This window comes from Ixodes scapularis, unplaced genomic scaffold (genome assembly GCF_016920785.2).
Source record: "Ixodes scapularis isolate PalLabHiFi unplaced genomic scaffold, ASM1692078v2 PGA_scaffold8__174_contigs__length_109621045, whole genome shotgun sequence".
Lineage (NCBI taxonomy): Eukaryota > Metazoa > Arthropoda > Arachnida > Ixodida > Ixodidae > Ixodes > Ixodes scapularis.
Genome location: NW_024609883.1, coordinates 105655539 through 105678223, shown reverse-complemented (window position 1 = coordinate 105678223; position 22685 = coordinate 105655539). Strand labels below are relative to the sequence as shown.

General features: G+C 46.9%; 1 protein-coding gene across 1 annotated transcript in view; it reads right to left on the bottom strand.

The window, feature by feature from the left end:
• The window catches only part of LOC8036172, a 38591-nt gene that overhangs the window by 1467 nt on the left and 14439 nt on the right, over positions 1-22685 (bottom strand). Inside the window, exons 2-8 of the mRNA XM_029984037.4 lie at positions 13828-13954; positions 12585-12718; positions 9174-9273; positions 7448-7653; positions 5921-5974; positions 4101-4229; positions 192-309 (exon numbers count right to left, since the gene is read on the bottom strand). Of these exons, the coding sequence (XP_029839897.2) occupies positions 192-309; positions 4101-4229; positions 5921-5974; positions 7448-7653; positions 9174-9273; positions 12585-12718; positions 13828-13954 (868 nt within the window). The remainder of the gene's footprint in view (positions 1-191; positions 310-4100; positions 4230-5920; positions 5975-7447; positions 7654-9173; positions 9274-12584; positions 12719-13827; positions 13955-22685) is intronic.

Genomic DNA, 22685 nt, shown 5'->3' with positions numbered 1-22685 from the left:
TAAGAAAAAAAAAGAAAAAGAACGATTCGAGGAAAATCAATTTCACACTTCCGTTTGATACTGAATGTAAGTGTTCGCACAAATCAATTCACGCAAAATGACCAGATTCAAGAGGGACACCATAGCAGAGCATCTCTGTTACGTCATGACCCGTGGCTGCATGTACTGGTCAGGGCACGTCATGCACTTACCAGCAGGTTTCCCGGACCCTGTCGTCAGAGTAGTACCGCCTGGCGTTGTACTGGCGCTTCTGGTGCTCCTTGGAGCAGTCCTGGATGTACTCGTTGGCGCGTACCATGCAGTACGAGTCTGTGCAACAAAATTCGCGAAGGTTTTAAAAAAGGCTTGAAACGACGGCGGATACAACGATGATAACAGCGAGCCTTCCATGTAAACATTGACGATACTTGTAGCATGTGCTAAAAAAAAAAAAAAAAAAACCGCCAGCAACGACAATAAAGACATCTAAATATCTTTCGAAAGAGCACGTGCAAAATGAAAATTATAATCGCCGATAAGCTTTATTAGCTGTTGACGATAGAGGAAGGAAGTAGCTAGCGAGAAAGGAAGGAAATTGTACTTCCAAACACCACGGAATATTTCGGACCGAACTTTGAAGAGCGCGGGAATAGGGAAGTGGCGGCGTGGAGCAAGTGCGTCGATCGTTTAAAAACTGGTTACATCGAATGTTCTATATATAGTGTTGTTCGCTTTGCGTGAAATAGTTCGCTTGGCTTAGGCGAGTCAAACGAAGCTAACGCAGCACATAACAAGTCGTTCGCGAACCTATCTGCAGCGCATGGGGGTCATTCGTCACTCGTAAAAGAATTGTGATAGGATATTGTAACTAAGAATTGTGGGACCACGGGTACACCTCGGGTCAGGGTTCAATAGTACAGAAACATTCTTAGACTTTGTCATTCCCTGACAGATTTTTGCACGAGCAGGTTTTTGCGGTATATGATCTTGTGTTTTCTTAAGTGCATCCAGGGCATCGTATTCTGACCGACAGGGATTGTGCATATTGAAGCCGTTCATGCACACGGGCGGGCGAACCTGACTCGACCGCCGAATGCTCTGACCACCGGATATTGTCGATTTCTTAGGAGTAGTCTATAGGCTAAATTAGAACAGAGTCGTATACTGAGAGGGCTTGCGGAGCCATATATTCGCCCAGCAGTCACTGTACGAAACAAACAGTTGACGTCAAAGGGTTGAATGTCCATTCCGTAGCCGAACAGATGAGGCATAACGTCAGAAGGCTGACATTAGTTTATGCCAGTTTGGTTAGCAGAAGACTCGCTTTAAAAGCACCATGCTGCGCTCCCACGAAATAGTAACGCATTTCTTTCTGCAAAAGCTCCCTCCTCGCCCTCATCCCCGCTTTTTATAGTCAGTATCCATTCGCCGATTGGATGGAACATACCATGTGAGCAAGCGCAATCTTGTGAAAGCACGTGACGCCCAGATTAGCCGCTGCCTTTCGATTCAAAAATGGCGGCGTGCAGCCGAGGGAGAGGTGAGAACATAGGGCAAGGGAGTAGAGAGGAGAATTGCGTTACTTTTCATGAGAAAGCTGCTTTGCAGGGTGTCACCAAAAAAAAAAAAAAATTTACAGCGTTTTTTTTTTTTTTGTTTTTTTTACTGCCAAAATAAACAAGGCATCGCCGAACTCTCATTCTCCGCCGAAAGGTAGCGCCAGAGATCACAACCAGATGCCAAAGTTTCAGCCCGATCCGATATTTTGTTCAAAAGTTACAAGTGATTTCCCGAAAATTTCAATGGGAAAATGGAGGCCATTTTCGCCCGTTTTCGATTTCTGGTGCCATAGAGCCCCATGTATTCAAGAACTCCGTCGTCCGCCATTTTCCCATTGAACTTTTCTAAAAATCATTTATAACTTTTGAATAAGGTATCAGATCGGGCTGAAACTTTGGCATCTGGTTGTGACTCCTAGCGCTATTTTTGGGCGGCGAATGAGTGTTCGGCGATGCATAGTTTATTCTTGCGCTAAAAAAGAACGTGTAATTTTTTTTTGTGACACCCTGTACAATGCACAGTTTTTACTTTATTGCTTTCGTGGCTCACGGCCATCACTTTCTGTCAACAAAAGTGAAGAGCTTCGATCCGGCGAAGTGAACAATCAGACCTTGGGCCAATGGTATTCCCCCGTTGATGTGCGAAAAAATCCGCGGTAGTCGAGACTCTCTTTATATACGAACTCGCGTCAAGCCGTTAGCACTGACTGTGGAATGGAGCACGTGAAGATGCTTTACTCTTTATACAGCGACTTTCTGCGCATGTGCGTAGTGCCAAAACCTTCCTTGGATAACCATTCTTTTTTTTTCGAACGCAGCTCTTAGGCGCCCGTTTCTGGCTTGAGCGGCGTCGGCGTCGCCGTTGGCGTAACCGTGACGTCACGAGGGTCACGTGACGTCACGTGACGGAGGGGAAGGAGGAGGCCGGGGCATACCCTCCCCTCAATACCCTCCCCTCCTTCTCCTCAAAAGCTGCGTTCTAATTCGGCGTTACAGGAGGTTCTAAACCTCTTTCATTTTTTTTTTATAAACAGTTAGTTGGCATACGTAGGACTTAGGATTAGTACTGCCCGCTGCGGAGGCATATACATAATTTTAGAGATTTTTAGGCATATGGTGGTGTTTCAATCTGAAAAAAAAAAACAAAATCAGAAACCTGTGCCATAAAATATTATATATATATATATATATATATATATATAGCAAAAATATTACTGATATATTGCAGTCATATTTAAGGTTCCATAATATATATATATATACAGTCAACCCCGTTTATAACGAACAGCAGGAAACGCCACGATCAGTTCGATATAGCAAAAACCATTTACAACGAACTTCCACGATGCGTTCGTTGTAAGGCGAGAGCGCGTGCACTGTTTTTTTTAGCTTATTTCCCCTTCTGAATCTCTTCTGTTCGCTCAATTTTGTTCGCAACTTGAGCTTTTGGAATTTTCTTTCTTTCATACTTTTTTATTGTGTGGGGGGGGGGGGGGGGAGGCTATAGTAAGTTACAGCTCAAGAAAGTAGCGGCAAATGCCCCTCAAGGGGATTCATATATCCCTCCGCCACCTCCGCATCCAATAGCGTCACATCGTTTCCGTGACGTCGTGGCCAACGCGGGAGTGGGTTTTGCCTTCTTGTGAATATTGGCTTTATCTTTCGACTTTGACTTAGCGTTGTGGAAGCCACGAGAGGGAGATTAGAAGTTTCCCCCTTCGATGGAAACAAAAACGACTCTGGGGGTTAGGTTGCCGCTCCGACAAATACTAAGGATACTTTCAGGGGCTCGGTTCCTTCTCTGATGAATACAAAGGGGGGGGGGGGGGGGGGGGGGGTAGGAGACAAGTTGGCATCACTTCGTAGCCAGGGAATTATTCTTTCGACTGCGGATGGATTTAAAACAGGCGCATCACGCTTATGTTAGGAGCTTCTCCTACCTAGAGTTCGATATAGTTCGATATAGTCAATATGTTGTTCGTTATAAAAAGTACTTTTTGCATGCATTTTTAGGTAAACTTTCCCGGAGTTCGATATCGACAATAATTCGCTGTACGTGCGTTCGTTCTAAACGGGTTTCACTATATATACACCTTTTCTTTTTTTTTCACCAGAACGCTGGGTTGTAGGTTTCGATTGAGGTTGCTTCTATAGATTCCACAATCTTCGTGTTTTGTTTACTATATTTAAAAACATGATTTAAAACAGAGAGAGACAATAGGGCCAGATAAATGGAGCTGAGCAGGGACATTCACGGAAGTTGGCAGCACTGGCCCAGTTTGGTCAATGCCACCTAGAAGACAAGGCCTGCGCATGACGTCATCGCTAGTGGATCCCCGACCTGCCCCAGACGGGAAACACGCTGAGGCTGAACCGCGAAGCGGCAGGCGCGTGCATCTTGCTGACGCCGCGTGCCGGCTTTGCGCTCGACGCTGCGAGACGCCCTGACGGTGCTACTGACGCCAGCTAGAAGGCACTGCGTGGATCCACTTTCGGGGGCCTTGGCTTCTAGGTGGCGTCGGTGTGGGGCAAGAAAGAGAGAAAGGGAGAGGGTGGTCGTACCCTCTGCGGCGGAAGCCCTAGCGGGCACGGAAGCGGAAGCCGAGCTCCCGGAAGAAAAGTTAAATCGGTGCAGGGGTGCCAGGGGTGGTGTGGGGCTCGTCGAGGCGCCCAGGTACCGAGGAGGGTAGCCTGGGGACAGACGGGGAGGCGGCACCTTTCACGCAGCGTGCACATGCTCCAAGACACACACACATGCTCGGGGGACAGGGTGGGATTACACGAACACTGCTCGTACAGAAGACAACTGTGCACATCACTGCACGAGGCGCGTTGCTTCCTCGCACGACGTTCCTGACACGTTCATCGTGTCCGCAGACATCTTCGAAGCATGCTCATGCGCGAGGCCTGTGCTCAGATAATTCTGGCTCTAAGGTTTTAGAGCGCAGCTCTTAGGCGCCCGTTTCCAGCTTGAGCGGCGTCGGCGTAACCATGAGCTCACGTGACCCCCCTCACGTGACCCCCGAGGTCACCTGACACCCGCCCCCCCAGGCCTCGTGACTCCCCCAAGGTCACGTGACCCCCCCAATAACACGTGACCCTCAGTACCCTTCCCTCCTCCTCCTCAAGAGCTGCGCTCTAATTCGGCGTTACAGGGAGTTGTAAACGGCTTTCATTTTTTGTATTTTCTAAGGGCAATCGAGCATCTCAAGAGCCATTCACAAAGTAGCGTTTGACTGTGTTCGGCTACCCTCCGGGGCTTTACGTCGAGATACGGCAACAACGATCATGCCGGTCCTCACAGACAGGCCTGCCACCGTTTTCTCGCGTGAACGTTTTCTTTTCGGACGTCGTTTTTGTGCGATACGTTCGTTTCTAAACATCTGCCAAAAAGACTTAAAAGACGAAAAAAAGAAGAAGAACTGTGGTTCTGTAATTATGGACAAGCCTTTACCAATGCAACTCGGCAACGGAATGCTTGATTGCCACGGCAAGTATCGATCATATCTCGATGTAATCCACGGCGAAGTAGTCCATCGTAGCCAAAGGCTGTTGTGTAAATGTGACCTTGCAGTTGCGTTTACACAAAACTATATTTGCGGTATGAAATGTACCGCGGCTTTTAGCGAAAAAAAAAAGACCCATGTTCTTTAATAACAAGAACAAACAATGCTTCGAAGAGGTTCTTCGGCTGTTCATATTTCAAACTCTCCATTTTTTGTCGTTGATTTATTTCTAAGTTACTTTACATCATAACCCGTGACATCAACGATACTTGCATGAAGAGGGTGCACGTCTCCTGCCATATGGAAGGACTCGAGAAGTTTTTAAGTATAAACAGCTGAGGAACGAGGTTTCTTTCGTGTTTACGTGATTGAACTGTTTTTGCTCGAGTTGTTTTTGCTTGCCATGTTCTTATTATTAATAAATAAGCGAGCTTGTCACAATCGTTAAAGAGGTATCTCGATCTTTATATCTTTTCTTCGATGAATGATCAGGCTGATCGATTGACCTCTTCGGACTGTTTCACCCAATTAAGAATATTTCGATGGATCAAATTTTTAATTAGGATTTGCTTTTCGTTTTGTTGCACGTACAAATGCGAGCGTTAGCATTTCGAGCGAATTGAAAACGCTTTCAAATCACCCCAAATTGTCCAACAGATTTAACCATACCACTTTGTCATATGTTCTCTCTCTGACTTTCTTCTCTTTTATTTGTACTATTATTCATTCTACTTTACGCAATTTTGTGGGGGTACTTTCTTAATAATTAAGATATTTATATGCACAGCTTTGTATAGGCTATGAAGTGCATCTGTGTGCAATTCTGCAACAAAGTTAGTAAAAGGAACGTTAGGTAAGGAGAGGAAAGTAGCTTACATAAAATAGCCGCCGTCTTGGCTTCAGACGTGGTGCAGTTAGGTATGGGTGGGTCTGAACGGAAGCAAGCAAGTTCACGAATGGGGATAAGCGTGGCTCTCGCAGGCGAGACTTTCAGAGCTAGAGGTTGACGAGGCACAGAAGAAAGAGTAAAAGAACCTGCCTTCTGCCGATATACTGGACACGACACGTCCTTCTTTGTCGCTACCATAAAAGAAGAACTGGTGCATAGACTGCAAAATTACATGAGTGTCATCATTTTCCATCCAGACATCGTGAGGCCTCAGTGCTGAATGTCCATGGCATCATAAGATAAGCAGACGATGAAGATGGCTCGGTTGGGTATACCGTCATAGCGTGGCGACAGTTGGGAACGACGCTGCAACGGTGTAAGAGTTCCGAGCAAACCCGTGGCATTACGTGATTCGTTGTACTAACGTCTGATGTTCAAGAGAGAGCTAGAAGTAACTAAGGATTTTTTAAAACGTAAGCCTCGTTGTCTAGTGTCGTGACACAATAGTGACATTGAGTCATTGCGGAGTTCAGTTAACGCAGCTTTTTCAAATGTTCATCAGGCAACAATGGAGGTCGCCATTTCTCGGACGGCCCACTTCAGACGGGGCAGCAATTTTGGGGTTGATGGCGGGTTGTTCCCTAGCTTTCCCTAGATCGACACGAATTGCTGAGATCGGGTCCGGCTCGAAAGGGACGAGCAACTCGGAGCAACTCGAAGACGTTTGAATCGGCAGCAGCCAATTAGGGACGCCATATTTTCACGCGATACCCCGCGCCGGAGATGGTGAAGACTCGGTTCTGGTTTAAAATTAATCGTTTTGGGAAATAAACCGTTTCAGAAAGATGAGTTAGTAAACTCAACGCAATTCAAAACTATAAAAACACGTTTATATCTCGTAACTGTGTGTCTAAATAGTGCGAGATAAATAAACTTTAATGATGTTGATGATGGCAAATCGCACCAATTGGCGTGAACGCGGGAGTTCCGTGTTGCTGGTGTTGCGACGTAGAGTTGCTGGAAAAAATTGCCCCGGCTGAATTTGGCTTGACGCTGCCCTCGTGTCTAGTGCGTGCTCAGAGTACGTGGCCAAACATTGGCGCAACTCGGATAATTGGCGCAGCAGCTTCTAGATGGCGCGGTTTTCTAAAAGGGGTTTACTGGGGTGCTATCTTCACTCATCCTTATGACGACATAAAATTCAGCACAGACAGCCTGTTCTAGGAAACGTCGCGGCAACACGCGCGCCAGCAGTTCTTGCTGCAACCCACAAGTTTTGTTGTTCTGGGACATCAGGAAGCGCACTCTAGTCAGTGACAGGTTAAGAGGTCTGGGGAAGCTCCTCCCAACTCTTTCTAAATCTTGAACGCTGGAAAGGAGGCGATAGTTTCTGCGGCGTCCGCTCGGCTAAAAGAGAAAGAGGTGTGGGAGTTTGCCCGGAAATCTTAACCTATCTGCGACTTCACACACGTGCGAATGGAGGACACCCGAGCACCGGGCAAGTCCGCCCTCACCTTGAGTGTAAGGCGCGTAGCCTCCGTGCGAGGAAGACGACCTGTAGATGCTGTGCACGTCCCTGGCCTCGCTGATGGAGCCCCCGCACTGCCAGCTCAGGTCCCGGGCCCGGTCGATGAGGTACGACGACACCATCTGCTCGTCGTCCCGAGAGCACCGCCGGCTAACCACGTCCTTGATGCATCGCTTGAAGCTCACGTAGCTCCTGCGCGGTGTTTAGCAGATTGGACTACCATATGGTTTCTAGAACGCGTCTCCGTCTGGTGTGTTTACCGCGAGCAAAAAAAGCGGTCCCTCCATTTCTGCCCGATGACGTCATAGAGGTGTCACGCTACCGCCGGCCGCGACCCTGGCGGTGGATGTGGTAGTCGCCTATGCGGAGAGCAAGTCGTCTGCTTTTTGCGCAGGAGTGGCGGTGACGTCAGAACGACGCCGAGCTCTGATTGGCTGATTGAAAATAAATAGTGGGTAGACCTCAAGACATCGAACCTTGATGTCTACCCTCTACTTTTTTCAAACAGCCAATAAGAGCTCGGCGTAGTTCTGACGTCACCGCCGCTCGTGAGCAAGGAGCAGACAACTTGCTCTCCGCCATTCTGACGCAGATAACTCTTCAGCCTGACAGTTGACGGAAGCTTCGGCAGCCACGAGTTGGGACGCCGTGACGCCAGCGACGCTCGCGTTTGCTCGTGCTTTTCTGCCGGAGCTTGTACGACCAACCGCCAGGGTCGCGACATCCGCGACAATCCGGCTTTTGTGACGTCATTCGTATCCACTTGGGGACCACTTTGGATGAAATGGGTGGAATAGGACGCGCACCAGTCAGAGACGCCCTCCACGCACCGTACTTTGGATGAAAGACCCGATGAGCGTTCCGGGGGGAAAGAATTCACTCGGAAGTTAGGAGGATCGTCGTGACCTTCGTCATCATCACAGGCACCATCATTATCGTCCTCTTCATCACTACCACCCCCATCATCATTATCATCAGCATCCTCATCGTCATAATTATTTGCCCGGCCTGGTGATAGTTGCCGGGAAGTAGAGGGAACGAAATTGGGTATTTAAGTGGGGGAGGAAATCATTTTCTCAGGTTAAATGGCGCAAGCTACCGCCCGTTACAATGGGTATAGCCAATATCATCCATCCACCCATCCGTATCATCTTTCTCGTCTTTTTTTTCCCAGTGTAAATAATGATGATGCCTGTGCGTTTTTTGCGTACATAATTCTTCGTGTAACGAGTAATGTTAACCTGATTATGTCTATAATATTCTGTGGTCTTAATAAACTGTAGCGCACAAAAAAAGAAAGATGCGTATATTACAGCGGAGCTGTTAAGGGCTAGTTACCCCAAGACCGTGACCGGTACCAAACAAATGTCGACACAACATCCTCCCGTCCATCTTCACCAGATTAAAAAAGCTAAACTTTTTTTCTTTGGATGATTTTTTTTATATAACGTTTACAATGCCTTTAAAATTCCGAGGAAAAGAAAAAAAATGGTGAAAATTACAACCCTCAATCGTCGGAAGCCAGGTTGCTCAGTGAGTGGTGGTGCAACTGTGCTCTGCATGAAAGCATGCGCTACAATTTGTTTGTAACTTACGATGGCTCCGAGGCTACCGTCTAATAATAATAATAAAGCATCGCAATTGTTTTTATTTTTCTGGTGCGTTTATTTCCTTCAGTGAACAGAAGCAACTCTACCGGAGGAACACCTCACCTGCAGGAATCTCCGATGACGGACGCCTTGCCTCCCGCCACGAAGTTAGCCTCGCACCGCTTCACATCGTCGTTCGAGTAACACCGACTCACCCGCCAACCTGAGAATGTTCGCACGACGCATTAGTTTACAAGCAGCTGGTCACCCGTCCGCGTATAAACGCTAGGAAGCAACTGTCTCGTCAGTCAGTGCCTTGTCAGTGACCTGCTTGTCACACTTTTATATAGTCAAGATATGTTTTGGTTTTAGTAGCACTTCATTAGATATGTTGCTATTGTGTCATTAAACCCCTAAGAGTTACTTTTAACCAGTTTTACATGGTGATTTTTTTTCCGTCGCAGTGCGACATTTGTTGCTCTACGAATTTAAACAACACTCGTGTGAGGAAAAAAAGGTGCACTGCAACTGAATTGCCTGTTTTGCCAAGAAGCTTTTTGCCGCTCGAGACTGAAAATCGCACCAATTTGTTTCGCCAGCACCCGGATGTGAAACGGCGTTTTATATAAAAAGGACTCGACCAGAAGAATTTTGACGGCATTAGCTTTCAGAAACTAAATCGTAAGGTTCTGAGGCATTCAAAGCATTGCTCCTCTCGGTAGCTTGTTCTTATTGTATACTTGCACGATACTACACTATAGACCTTTTCCACAAGGGCGCCGCCATCTTGAATTGTCGTCACTTCCAGTATGGGCGACGAAAAAAAAGTAAAACGTTTCAACCTGTAACTAGTAAAAAAATAGAGGCGAGCCAAAACGAGAATGTGTGACGGTTAGGCTTATATCCTAAATGTCTTCTATTGGCGTGGCAACGGCAAAGTAATGTTTTCGCCCATACTGGAAGTGACGTCAATTCAAGATGGCGGCGCCCTTGTGGAAAAGGTCTATAGACCGACACGCGGAGCGGCTCTGTTTACCAACACGGCCGGAAGGCCGCGCATGCGCGTTAGCTATGTGGGCAAAAGCATCCCGGCTCTCCGCGTTTTCGCCATTGCGCTCTATGGCGTGCGCTCGTTGTTGACGTTGCAGGGACGCTTGTATCTTTATTTGTGCGTCGTATTTCCTCATAACGTATGTCGTATGCTATGCCCGACTATTTGAGCTCGTTGCCCGAGCCTGAACGGTAGCGGTATCGAAACAAACTGTGCGTGGACGGCGTTGCCTACGAGGATCCGTACGCCGTAAACAAGGCCTAGGTGTTGGACTTCCGACGTAAAGTTGCTGCCACGGAAGTCGACGGCTCAGGTCGTCGTTTATTTAGTTTTCGCCAAGTCAGTTCACGGCCGACAGGGTGCAGGCCTACAAGTCTCTCAAGGCCTACGATTACATCGAGTCGGTTTCCGCACTGCCGGCGGGATCAGCAGACTGTGGGTCTGCGGAAGTGTGTGTATTCATTAATTGATTAAATACACAGAGCGTCTTCAAGTCAAGGTATGATTTTTTCACACCCCCGTGACCACAAGGCATTACAACCAGTAAAGGTTTGTCCGTTCTGCAGTCTTGGCGGTAACAGGTTACAAGTAACGGCGTTACCAGGAACGCGTTACTTTTTTCAGTAACGTAGTTCCCTACTCGCTACGTTTTTGACACAGTAACGGGTAACGTACTTATGCTACTATTTCAAGTAACGTAGTTACGTTAGTCGTTACTACTTCCCATGTCTTAAAGAAATCGCACTTCAATTGTTTCCGTGTTTTAGGCGTCAAGCCATGTTTTCTTTGCGATTTTTCTCGTAAGTATTTAGGTGAAACCGTAAAAAGAGATAAAGTATTTATGTTCAGCTTCTGCTTGATATAGGACCTGTATCGTCAAAACCGTAAAATGTGTTAAATCATAATTTAAAAAAGGAACGCAGAAGTAACGTGCCTTACTTTTCATCGGTAGCGGTAACGCGTTTCTTTTATATTTAGGTAACGTAGCTCAGTAACGCGTACCTTTTATTTGCAAGTAACGAGTGACGTATTTCGTTACTTTTTTTCGGTAACGCCTACAACTCTGCCGTTCTGTCGCCGATCCCCTTCTGCTCGGTAGCACGTGCGTAACGAGCCCCCGACGAGCGCTTGGCCGGTGCGTTGTGCGCGAACACCGTGGGAACAAAATCCGGGTGGTCTTCATCAGACGACGGTTTCCCTGCACATAAGCAAGCCTCGCGACGGAGATTGAGATGGAAGCCGCACTTGCCTCCAAGAAAGTGTTTGCCGCACAAACGGTCGTTCGCGCGAGGCGACCATTCTTTTCGATCCACGGATATTATCCACCTTCTATGCCTTTCAGAGTCTGCCGGGAACTTGTGGAAACTCACTCCGCTGCTTTTCTTGTACATTTCGGTGCAATTAACGACAACACAGCTTCGCTACATGCTGAAATGCTATGACGCCCATGCGAAACGTGCGCGCTTTTGCCCACACCCCCCGGCTCCGGCGCGATCGCAGCGCCGCCGCAGCTCCGTGACGTCAAACCCGCGTGTCGGTGTATACTCGGCGACAACTTTTCTTTGCAATGCAGTGGAAGGTAGAGGCCCGCGTCCCCTCTCCCATTTTGAGTGTGCGCGGGCCCTCCTCCTCTCCCCGGAAATGGGGGAGGAGGAGAGCCTGCGCACACTCAAAATGGGAGAGGGGACGCGGGCCTCTACCTTCCACTGCATTGCAAAGAAAAGTTGTCGCGGAGTGTAGCGATACTTTAGTTGTTAGTTTCCTTAAAGATTGCAGAATATGTACCCATTGTTGGCCGAAACACAATATAATTGAGGCGGCCTTTCGCCTTGAGTCGGTGCGAGTGTAGAAGCGAAAATGGATAGAAACAGCTGCCGAGAAATGTTCACCTTTTAGTCAACTGAAACAAAAACAGTAAGCGCCAGCTGAGTCGTTGAAGGTTCCATCTGCTTCCTGCATCAGGCAAAACATTGTGTGGACTCGCGCTTGGAGCTTCCTTGTGTACAGTAGGGACAAAAAGTTGAACGAAAGCCCGGAAGAAGACTGTGAAATTAGGAACAGTATATACAGCACACTCTAATGCCAGAGGTCACCACAGGTACGCAGGGTCCTCTTAATCCGACCGCTTGAAAGGAAACGCTCAAACTCATCGTGACGACGTTGTTCGTGTGAATCTCACTTAATTCCTACCATTAAAAGGAAACGATACTCGCGAATGATATTTTTCTCGAGCGTCGTGCAACTTACTAATCCAGCATACAGGCTAAGGACGCAGTACAGTAACACATCGGAACCATTTTAGTGCACGCTTTACAGCGAGAATCACTGGTAGAGTTTCCGCCACCAAACCTTCCAGGGGGGACCCAAAAGAGGACATCATTATGATTCTGCAGTCGTCGACGTCCTCAGCTTTGCCTGGCGGGAATATTGTTTCGCTAGCACCGTATGGACGACTGTGGGGCGAAGAGAATGCGTGCTCTCACCGCCGTCCAGGTCGCACGACCTCTCCAGAAAAGACTTCCCGGAGAGGATGACGTCGCCGCTCTTCTCTTGCTGGTCCCTGGACTGGCAGTTGGCCGAGTGCCACATCAGACAGGCCATGTTGTCGCGGACCGACCTGCGAGTGCACAAACGTATATATAGTCCCGTTGCAATGTCCATCGCTCGCTATGGCCGTGAAATAAGATATATTGTTGGCACTGAAAGAAAGAAAAGAATAAAGAACCGGACCGGAGCAATGTGGCTATACTGCCATGTACGAAATAAAAAATACTCCATACCACAAGAAGTTCGAATGCAGTTGATGCTAAGAAGATCATGCGTGGAGCCAATCGACGAGCAGCGGCAAAAAAAGAGATCGTCATGGCGCTCACTGCCTTTGTGCGTTTGCGATCTGTTTTCATGTACGTTCATTTTGGGTACCTCCAAGATGCTTCACTTGGGGTCTCCACCAAAAATGAGAAAGGGTTTACGTCTCCAGATAATGATTCTAGATGACTGAGTCTTGGGACACAGCGGTCCCGACATTCTATAACTTGGATGGTATTTAACAGGAAAGGGGCAGAGTAACGATCAACATTGTGCTGGTGTGACCTGACTATGCCCGTCTTCACCTCAAAAAAAAAAAAAAAAAAGTTTTGCTCCATGTCCATGCGCTGCGCGAAATAGTCCTTACAAGATTTGGTTGTCGGAAGAAGAAGCGATGCTTTTGGCGATTGAAACGTGTACGTCTTGATAAGGTAACATATATCTAATCTAAAATGCACCTACTTATATCTAAATTATCAGCATAAAGAGGAAAATTAGTAATACACCAAGAAAAGCCGTACTTTTTTTTTTTTTTACGTCGGTTTTTGGCGTGAAAACGAGTATAGAGATGTTAGTGTACCGTGAGCGAGGTAAGTGGAGACATAAGAAGACACCGACTAAGAAGTTACGTTACAAAAAATGTTTCTTGGATCTTTTTTTTTTTGCATTATTCGTAAAGCTGCCCGACGCGGCTTCTAGAATTTTAGATTAACTAAAATATCACTATCCTTTATTCCTGAGAAATCACGCGTTGGAATGACTGACTGTAACCACATCTTTCGTACATTTTGGGATCACCTGAAGACCATTGATAACTTCATTACTTCGGGAAGTATTGAATATACTCGTAATACCGCTTTACGTGCGAGTCAAACAATCCTGAAATGAACAGCGCGGAGCGCGAAGGTCGGGCCTTACGTGCAAAGCGTGGTGATCTCCTGGCCCCTGAAGCTGCGGCTTTCCTGCCTCACTTGCCGCTGCAGGTCGTCGCGGCATTGCTGGGCGCGCTCCAGGTTGCACGTCTGCGCATGCGTCAGCACCGCACCTGCGAGCATTTCAAGTTCACTCACTGAGTCAGAGAGCTCCAAATACGAGTGCCAAGTGACGCCATGTGTCGGTAAAGAATGTGCAACCTCCCAACTCGGCTTGTACAAGAGTAAATTGACTTACGCCCAGGATGGAGCGCAACTCGCACACTCCATAGGCGACAGGTAAGCAGCTAAAACATAAAACAAAAAAAAAACAAAAAAAAAAATCCGCCTGACGCCGGCTTTGATCTTGGGATCTCCCCAAGACTAGAGTGCACGCTCTACCAGCCGAGCTCTACGAACTGAGCGTCAGTAGAACAAATGGATGTGAACAGTTGCCACCAGACCAAATTGAAGGAGTCAATTGAATGTTGCGTGAAACTCTTCCACCTCGGGGACTGCCCTTAAATAACTGATATTGCTAATATCGCTACTACTATTATCGCACCATTGGCCCTAACATAGCCTCCTATATACTAACAAACCCTGGCAGATCGCCACGAGAAGCGGCCGCTGAAATGGAAAAGGTAGTGAACTGGACAACTGGGCGAGACGCTGAAACACACTCATCCTGAGCCACGGTGTGTCCCGAGCGAACAAGTGTGTTTCGGGTCCTCGCCGCTGCGAAAGCTGTGCGCTGACGTCCAGGTTCCCTGAGAAATGGCTCGTTGATAGTTTGTGCTACCAGATCCTCGCGCTCCAAATCTGCGACCGGCCACTCTAGGGCTCCGTCGTCGAATCGTCAGGCTTTGTGAGTATAGAGGAGGCTGTGGCCCTACTCCAGGTATTATCATGATCATAGATGTTATCACCTCCAACGGAACGACGTCGTCACCATTTTTATTTTTCATTTCATATCTGTTCACTGGCATTGTTACTACGTTGACTTCCAAATAAATATTGCGAATGTTAATGACCAGCTGGGCTCCGCACGTTTCTACCTACGTATGGCGGTGCTGAAGTGAAAATGGGAAAGGAGCTGGTCATTGCCTGGACATGTAGGGTAGCGTGCGTCGGAAGTTTGCCAACACTGGTCGGCAACGTCAGAAGCCGGTAGGGCGTAGTTCCGTCGTACCTTTTCCTGCTGGAAGGGCGTGGCGTGTAGGCGTGCCAGTTTAATGGACACAACGCAAGGGGGAGCGAAAACTCAATTACTCTTAAAACTGCTGCTTGGCCGAGCTGCTGGTTCAGGATGTTGGACGCTACGGCGTACCCGAAAGACTCACTCTAAGAACAAACGCACAAATTTTTGCGCTTAAATGTTGAACCGAGCGTAAGGATTCTACAAGCCGTATCACTCCGCTCAAATAAAATTTCGTTGTACAGATCATGGCTGTGTTCCAAGTCTTACCCAAATGAACCCGAGTTACTCCGGTGGGTCGTGTCACGTGACAATACGGATTGAAGAACGCTGGACGCGAGTAGGTTTTGGAACGCCAAGGTACAAAACTCTTACCCTGGAGTACGATCGCGTAAATTTTGGAACACGGCCCATGTCAACCGCCACCTTTAACCGTCAGTGTTATTTAAAAATAATACTTAAACAAAAATCAAGAAATCGATTTTTTTTTTTTTGCGTGCTTAAAAATATTTGTAGATAAATCGAAGTAAAAAAGAAGGACATCACTGACAGACCTAAACAAGACTTTAATGAAAGCACCCTTGCTTGCGTTAGATTGCTCGAGTATTTTTCTGGAATTTTTAGAAATTCTAGAGTAACATCAGAAGTGTAATGTGATTACAACTACTTTGCTCTCAAGGTAGTTAAATACAATGACGAAAATAGTCTCTGGAGGAGGGGAACAAGGGTGACGAAGGACAAAGAGAAATCTCCAAACATAGCTAGGTGACTGGTGCGGAACCGAAAAAATCTGCCTGGTCCTGGTATCGAACCAGGCACCTCTCCACGTTCAGTGGAGAGCGTTACCAACTGAGCTATCCAGAATTTAGACGTCAGTAGAGCAAGCGGGTTTTATCAGCTGCCACCAGTCTAACACCAACAAGGGTCAACGGCCTGCATTGTAAAGTTACAATGATAATTCAAATAAATGCAAAGTTTCAAGGGAGCTGGACAAGAATGACGATAATAATCCCTGGAGAAGGGAAACAAGGGGGACAAAGGACAAGCACCAGATCTCAAAATACAGCTGGGTGATCAGTGCGCGATCAGATTTTTTTCGGTCGCGCACCAGTTTCCTAGCTGTGTTTGGAGGTATGCATTTGTACTTTGTCCCTCTTGTTTCCCTTTTCCAGGGATTATTATCGTCATTCTTGTCCAACCCGCTTGCACCTTTGCGTTTATTGCATTACAATTCATTACAATTATAGTTATTAGCACACAAAGAGTAAATCGTTACAGTTATGGTTTAGGTACAAAACGTAATTACGGTCAGTGAGCAGCCGAGCTGGTGGAAGTTTACCATGATAATTTTTACCGGAGACTGGGGCAGAGGGAGGAATTTTTGTACAGTGGAAGAGAAAGAGGACAGACAGCGTCTCTAAAGATACGCTGTGTGTCCCTGTTACTTTTTCCTCCACTGTAAAAAAATTTTGATGCTGTCTGTCCTTGTAGCTTTTTCTTTCACTAGAAACAAATTCCTTTTGCTCCAGTCTCGGGTTAAAATCATTATTACAAAACGTGATACGATTACTTCGTAATCACACTTCTTTCTGAGCTACTTGACGTCAGCTATGATAATTCGATAGCGTTTTTCAGCACTGAAATGTGTTTGTCCATTACTGGGCTTATCCTTGAGGATTCAATGTATGCATTTTAACATTAGTCATATGCTGTGCCTATGTTTCACGTATACTTCAGTACTGATGTGAGAGGGGGTTTTGAGTATGACACGGGTCACTTGTTTCAGTATTTTGAATTATTACCGAGGTTGTTAGTGTTCTTTTTACCTCTGTGCTTAAAATGAGAAGTATTGCTAAGCATAGAAAAAATTACCAAAGGGCTCATTTCTTATAAACAAAATGATCGATATCAGTCGGGATAAGATATTCAATGTAAATATCTTAGTCACACCACATTGGTGTGTGTTTTTTCTCCACCCTGATAATGTAAGGCATTCTCGATTAATCTAGTGCATTTTCTTTGCTTTTTCGGGTGCTGTGCCTCGTGACAGCAATCGCTCATCTGTGTGTCGACGGTCAGTGGTCTGGCGTAATCTTGGCTCTTTCCAAGCGTCGCGAAGGAAGACGCTCAGTGTATTCTTGCCTGTAGGTGACCCTACAGGACAAAGCTTCAGCATGCCAAAATCATAAAAGAGTAGTTGTAATTCACATTTTAAAATAACTGAGTTCAAAAATTCCTTTATATAAAAAATAATGAATCACAATTACAAATTACCCACAAAAATAGCTAAATTACGTAATTCTATTGCTGCAATTGAATTACTACCCATGTATGCAACACACCCTAGAGTCCCCACACCTGGAAAAACACGAGGTGCCGGTACGACGAAGTGGCGTTGTCGGTAGATGTCAGCCCCTTCATCGCATATTAAAATCGCTTCCAACGCAGCGAACAAAACGCTCTGGTCGTCGAGCCAACAGAGCCGTCTCCTTTGACACTAATTGCCGAGGCCCGTTCCTACGCCCGACACGACATCTGTGAGGTTTCAAGAAGCGTACGTGCACGCTCTCGTCATAGTAGAAGGTGACAATTTCAACGATGAACGACGACCGTTTAGAACAGATTGCCCAAAAGCAATTACTCAGTCTACAAGATGGTAAACTCGAGTTGGCACGGGTCGTTCTTTGTGAATGACTATGTTAGGCCGAAAGTTAATTGTTCCGAATTCCGCCAAAAGAAAGAACCCGGAAACGGGAGATAGGCGAACGCCGGAGTGACCGTTAGACATAAACACGGCAAGGCCAAGTCTCGGAGGCGGAACTGCTCTTCGCTGCCTCCTGAAATCAACTCGGAATGACGTGTCACTTTTTTTTTTTTTTTACATAATACCTCGCGTGAGTTACTACAATTATACGAAATGACCATTCTCACTTTGAAGGCCCAGCAAAGAAGCGTCTTATTTTAGTTCTAGGCTGATTTAATGAATGTACTTTGCGGGACACTAAATATCCGACAGAAAAATTACCGTAACTGTTTTCGTCTTCGAGAATCATACACGAGCAGAGCAGAGTCACCGAAGAGAGACCGACAGAAGTCACCAGATGACTACAAGGTGGTCATCGTCACTGCTACGACACTAAATCCCAGGTGCTTAGCACTCACGCTATAACCTTAAAAACGGGACTGAACACTTTGCGCGGTACGTTTAAGGATTGATCGGAAGCTTCGCGTTCTTTATACGTATTCGCTTAAATTTAATCTGAAAATGTGTGATTTTAATCTTCCTGATTCTGTTCTTGTCATTTGGTTTTACTTTATGCGTTGTATTCAGTGGATATTAGGGTCATTTTTACCACAAAAAAAAAAAACAAAAAAAAACGGTACACGGGAGCTTGCAAGGTGTTCTAACGCCGTTATTTTCATGTCACCCTACGCTTCAACAAAATTCAAACAAGCGATATTCGAATCACCCGTGGCGCTGACGGTCCTCTAAGAAGAGAGGTATACACACCAATCTACGTGCTATCAACCTATTAGGCGTATCATTTTTTATGTTAGAGCATACGTACCATATATTTCCGGGTACATAGCCGAGAAGTTGCGCTTCTCCGTTCATCTAGATTCTAGAAGGTTCCGTGCACTCTTACCCCACGCCTCCACCAGAAATGTCACGAATGAGAGACGAAGAGGCGGGAGAAAACGAAATGAACTAAAGATTTAATGGGGGCGAACTTGTGCCAGAAACGAAAAAAGAACAGACGTCTAGAAAGCAGCAGCGGGCGAGCGTCGACGGCGACAGAAACAGGCGACGGTACGTCGGCGTAACAGGCGGCTATCGCGAGAGAGGATCGGTGAATGAATCGGCAATACGGCGCACGGCTCTTTATATCTACTATGCTCGTCATCTCGAATGTTCGAGCTAGAATGTTCGGGAACGAGCTATAGGCAAGGTTGTTCTGGCCTCCTTGTCGTTTACGCTCGGGGTAAGTGTGTACGCGAACTTTTTAGAAGAACGGAGAAGCGTATCTTCTTGATCATGCATGCGGCAATATGAAGAGCCAGTAAAGCCTCAAAATCGCCTTGTGTGTATGACAGTGGAAAGTCAGTGAGCCCCGATAGATGAGACATCTGCTGGCCTGGGATCCTTAAAGGTGCCGTGCAACGATATTCGCTTGGAATAGGTTTCACTTTACACGAGCTTACCGGCACTAGTGGGACCCAAGTACTATACTCGCACGCAACGCCACTGGCCAAGCAACTCCTTTGTTGAGGTGTTATTTCAAGGACAAAAGTGAGCGTTTTCTTTCGATCTCTCCTTCGCAAAACTTAATTGAGTAGCTGGAGGGTCGCAGTCCCCCCAGTGACGATATTTGAATGCGGCTCATAGATTGGACCCGAGCATTGTGTGAACACTTAATTTGGGCTGTGATAATCAATAGCTCGACGAGCATTCGGGTAGTGGCCCGTGTCCAATCGCTGCAATGACGACAACAGCCGAAACATACCAATGTCTGGAACTCATCGCGTGCCCTGTGCTGTGCCAACCCCAACGCGTGCTAGGATCAATATTGGCGGCATATAATCGGACCCATATCACGTGACCGCTTGCTCTGGCTGCTAGTCGAGGGGGTTAACTCTGGTCGTTTGTCTTTGATTTTTTATGCAACTTCTATTGTGTGTGGTGAAAAAGGAGCGCGTCTTTCATAGATCGTTAACGTCAGGGATTCGTTCTAAGCGGTATTTGCGCAAAATACAAATATCGTTGCATCGCCCCTTTAACGTGCTCTCCGCGGTAGTGATACACGGCCGCTCGCCGGTACGATGCTCACCCAGATCTGGCAGGGGCGAAGATTGAACTCATGGATCCCTGGGTTCTGCAGCGCGAGCACGCGCTAGGAGCTGGGCTGCGTTAACACACTCTCAGCCATCTCAGGATATCGGCCCTTTTCATAGGCGTAACGAATTTAGGGATGTCGCGACATCTGATCGAACCTGACGTTCGACGTCGAACCTTCGAACTTTAGGCAAAATTCGACCAACTTAAACTTACGCTCCGTGTCACTAGTTGTCTGCAGTGCAGGCGAGCACAAGGAAGACGGGACGGAGAGGAGGGCAATGGAGGGCGAGGGGAAAAAGGCAGAGCACTAGGAACGTCAGAGAGGAGAGGAGGCAACCTTCTCTCCTCCTCCCCCACCTTCCTAGTGCTTGCCCTTTCTCTCGTCGCCTGGCGTTACCTTTGCCTGCACTGCACGGAACTAGTGATACGGAGTATAGGGAGAGTGTTTCCAGACCTTTACAAATTTTGGCAGTCAAATAACTTATAAAATTTTTTTTTGTATATGTTTGTTTTTAAAATAAACACCAGTGTTTGCGCAATATAAAAACAAATATCCGTACTTTTATTACTTTAATTAGTTTATTAACGCGAAACAACGAAACAACATATCTAATAAATATTGCATTCTTAAAGCGCAGGTCTTAGGCGCCGATTTCCAGTTTGAGCTGGAAATGGGCGCGACGTCACTGGTGAAGTCACTGATGACGTTATGAGTGACGATGACGTCATCAGTCATGATTATGTCATCAATGACGTCACTGATAACGTCATCAGTAACGATGACGTCAACAGAAACGATGACAATGACGTCACATGTGACGCCACTGGTGACGTCAGCGATGACGTCATTATCACCGTCACGTGATTTCACAGGGGTCACGTGACCCCCGTGAGGTCACGTGACCCTCGTGAGGCGGCGGCGACGCCGCTCGGTGGGAGGAGTAGCAGACACGATGAGGAGGTGAGGAGGAGGGAGGAGGGGTATACCTTCTCCTCAGTACCCTTCCCTTCTCCTCCTCAAAAGCTGCGCTCTAATTCGGCATTACATGGAGTTGTAAACGGCTTTCATTTTTGTTTTTCTCCGCGAGTTGGTGTCAGCTTGTACTTACTTAGGCGCATGAGCATAGGCCCCCTGCGTTGCCCAAGGGGCGCTTCGAAAAGGGACTGTCAAACATGTAGGAGCGTGCCTGCTCTGGTGCGGGAACGCGAAATCACGAGGAAAATACAAAGAAAAGCAAAAATTTTAACGTCGACGAAGCACAAGTCAAAGCTAAGACGCTAAGAACGTAAGCCAAAAGACGCTGTTTTACTTGTTCCAAAGTAAAAAAAAAAAATGAAAGAAACGTTCAGCCTTTCCACTCTGGCGAAGAAGGAAGACCAGCGAAGCTGTAGTATGATGGGAATGAAGTGGTGGCCGGCCACGAGTAGGCAAGCCAGAGTGGAAAGGCTGGAAAGGTTGCGCCATCCATGAGCAACAGCGGTGACAACCAGACAATCGGCAAGCCGATTGTCTGGTTGCCGCCGTCGTTTGTAGGTGGCGATAGCTGTCCAGAGTTTCGCGTCATCATTTGTTTGCTGACGGACACGATACTGGGGAAACTAGCCCTTAAAAGGTCCGCTGTAATCGGGACGCCAGGTAGTCTGACGTCACCACATAAGAGACGCGTACCCTAGCGGTGGTGGCATGAATTTGGCACTGTCGATTGTCTTGTGGCGTTATTTCAGACGTCCAAAGGTGTTTTTTTTTTTTTTTTGTTCTTCAGCACCCGAGAGAACGAAAAAGCTCAGCCAAGGTGCCATAGGTAGTGCGAGGCACAATCGGGTGAGCTTGTAGTACCCAAAAAATGAGGGCGCCACAGTTTGTTCAAAGGTTCAGCTCAGGAGGCCTATAATAGTCGAACTTTCGTCGAAATTTGAGCTCAAAGTTCGATAACAAGTCGAACCTGGTTCAACTCGAGCCTCGTCAGGCTCGCGACATCTCCAGTAAAGATATGCCGTGCTCGAGCTTCCAGCCAATACAGGAGAAACTGTTCATCCCACGGAACAAAGTGGCGCTACATTCCCAAGATGCAGTGTTTTTGTTCCAAGGCGGTAGCTGCTTTGCTCGTTGCGATATAAGCGGGGTCAGTGCCTGGTGGGGGAGGATGACTGTCGGCTTCGGGTTCACGAGCCGCGACGAGCCGGCGGAAGGTCATTCACTTGCGCAACACGGCCACGTACGCGGCGCTAGAAATTGGGCCACTGCCTTCCGCCCCGCCCCTTTCCTTTCATTTAGTGCCCGCTCTCCCTTCCCTGTAATCACCTTCTCTCTCCCTCTATTCGCTAGATAGGTTAGGCGTTAGTTGGCTGCTGTTCTGATGTGGCGGAAGAGGCTTAGGACAAAAGGACTGCCACCGGGGACCGAAACACTGAACAAAATTGCTACGTTGACTGCTGGGAAATTACTCTCTTGTGAGCGTTGCCATTTTTGTCTTGCGTGTTTGTAGCCTTAAAAATTGCACAATTATTAGACTTTTTTTCTTTTTTGTTAAAGTTTGTTTTGAAATTGAAAGCATACTCCCCCCCCCCCCCCCCCCCAACCTCAGGCCGCACATTAAAAAAACTAGCTCTTAACAAAATATCAACAATGATTTTCGACAAAAAATGACCGATTTTTCGACAGAACTTAAAAAATAAACAGACAAAAAAAATGAACTAAAGCGAGATTATTTTTATTCCACAATGAGGTCGATCGTTTTCTACGGTTGCTTCGGTAAATTGTGAAAAAGAATAAAAATAATCATATAATATAATTTTGAAAGCGCGTCACACAGAGGGAGAGACAGAAAGG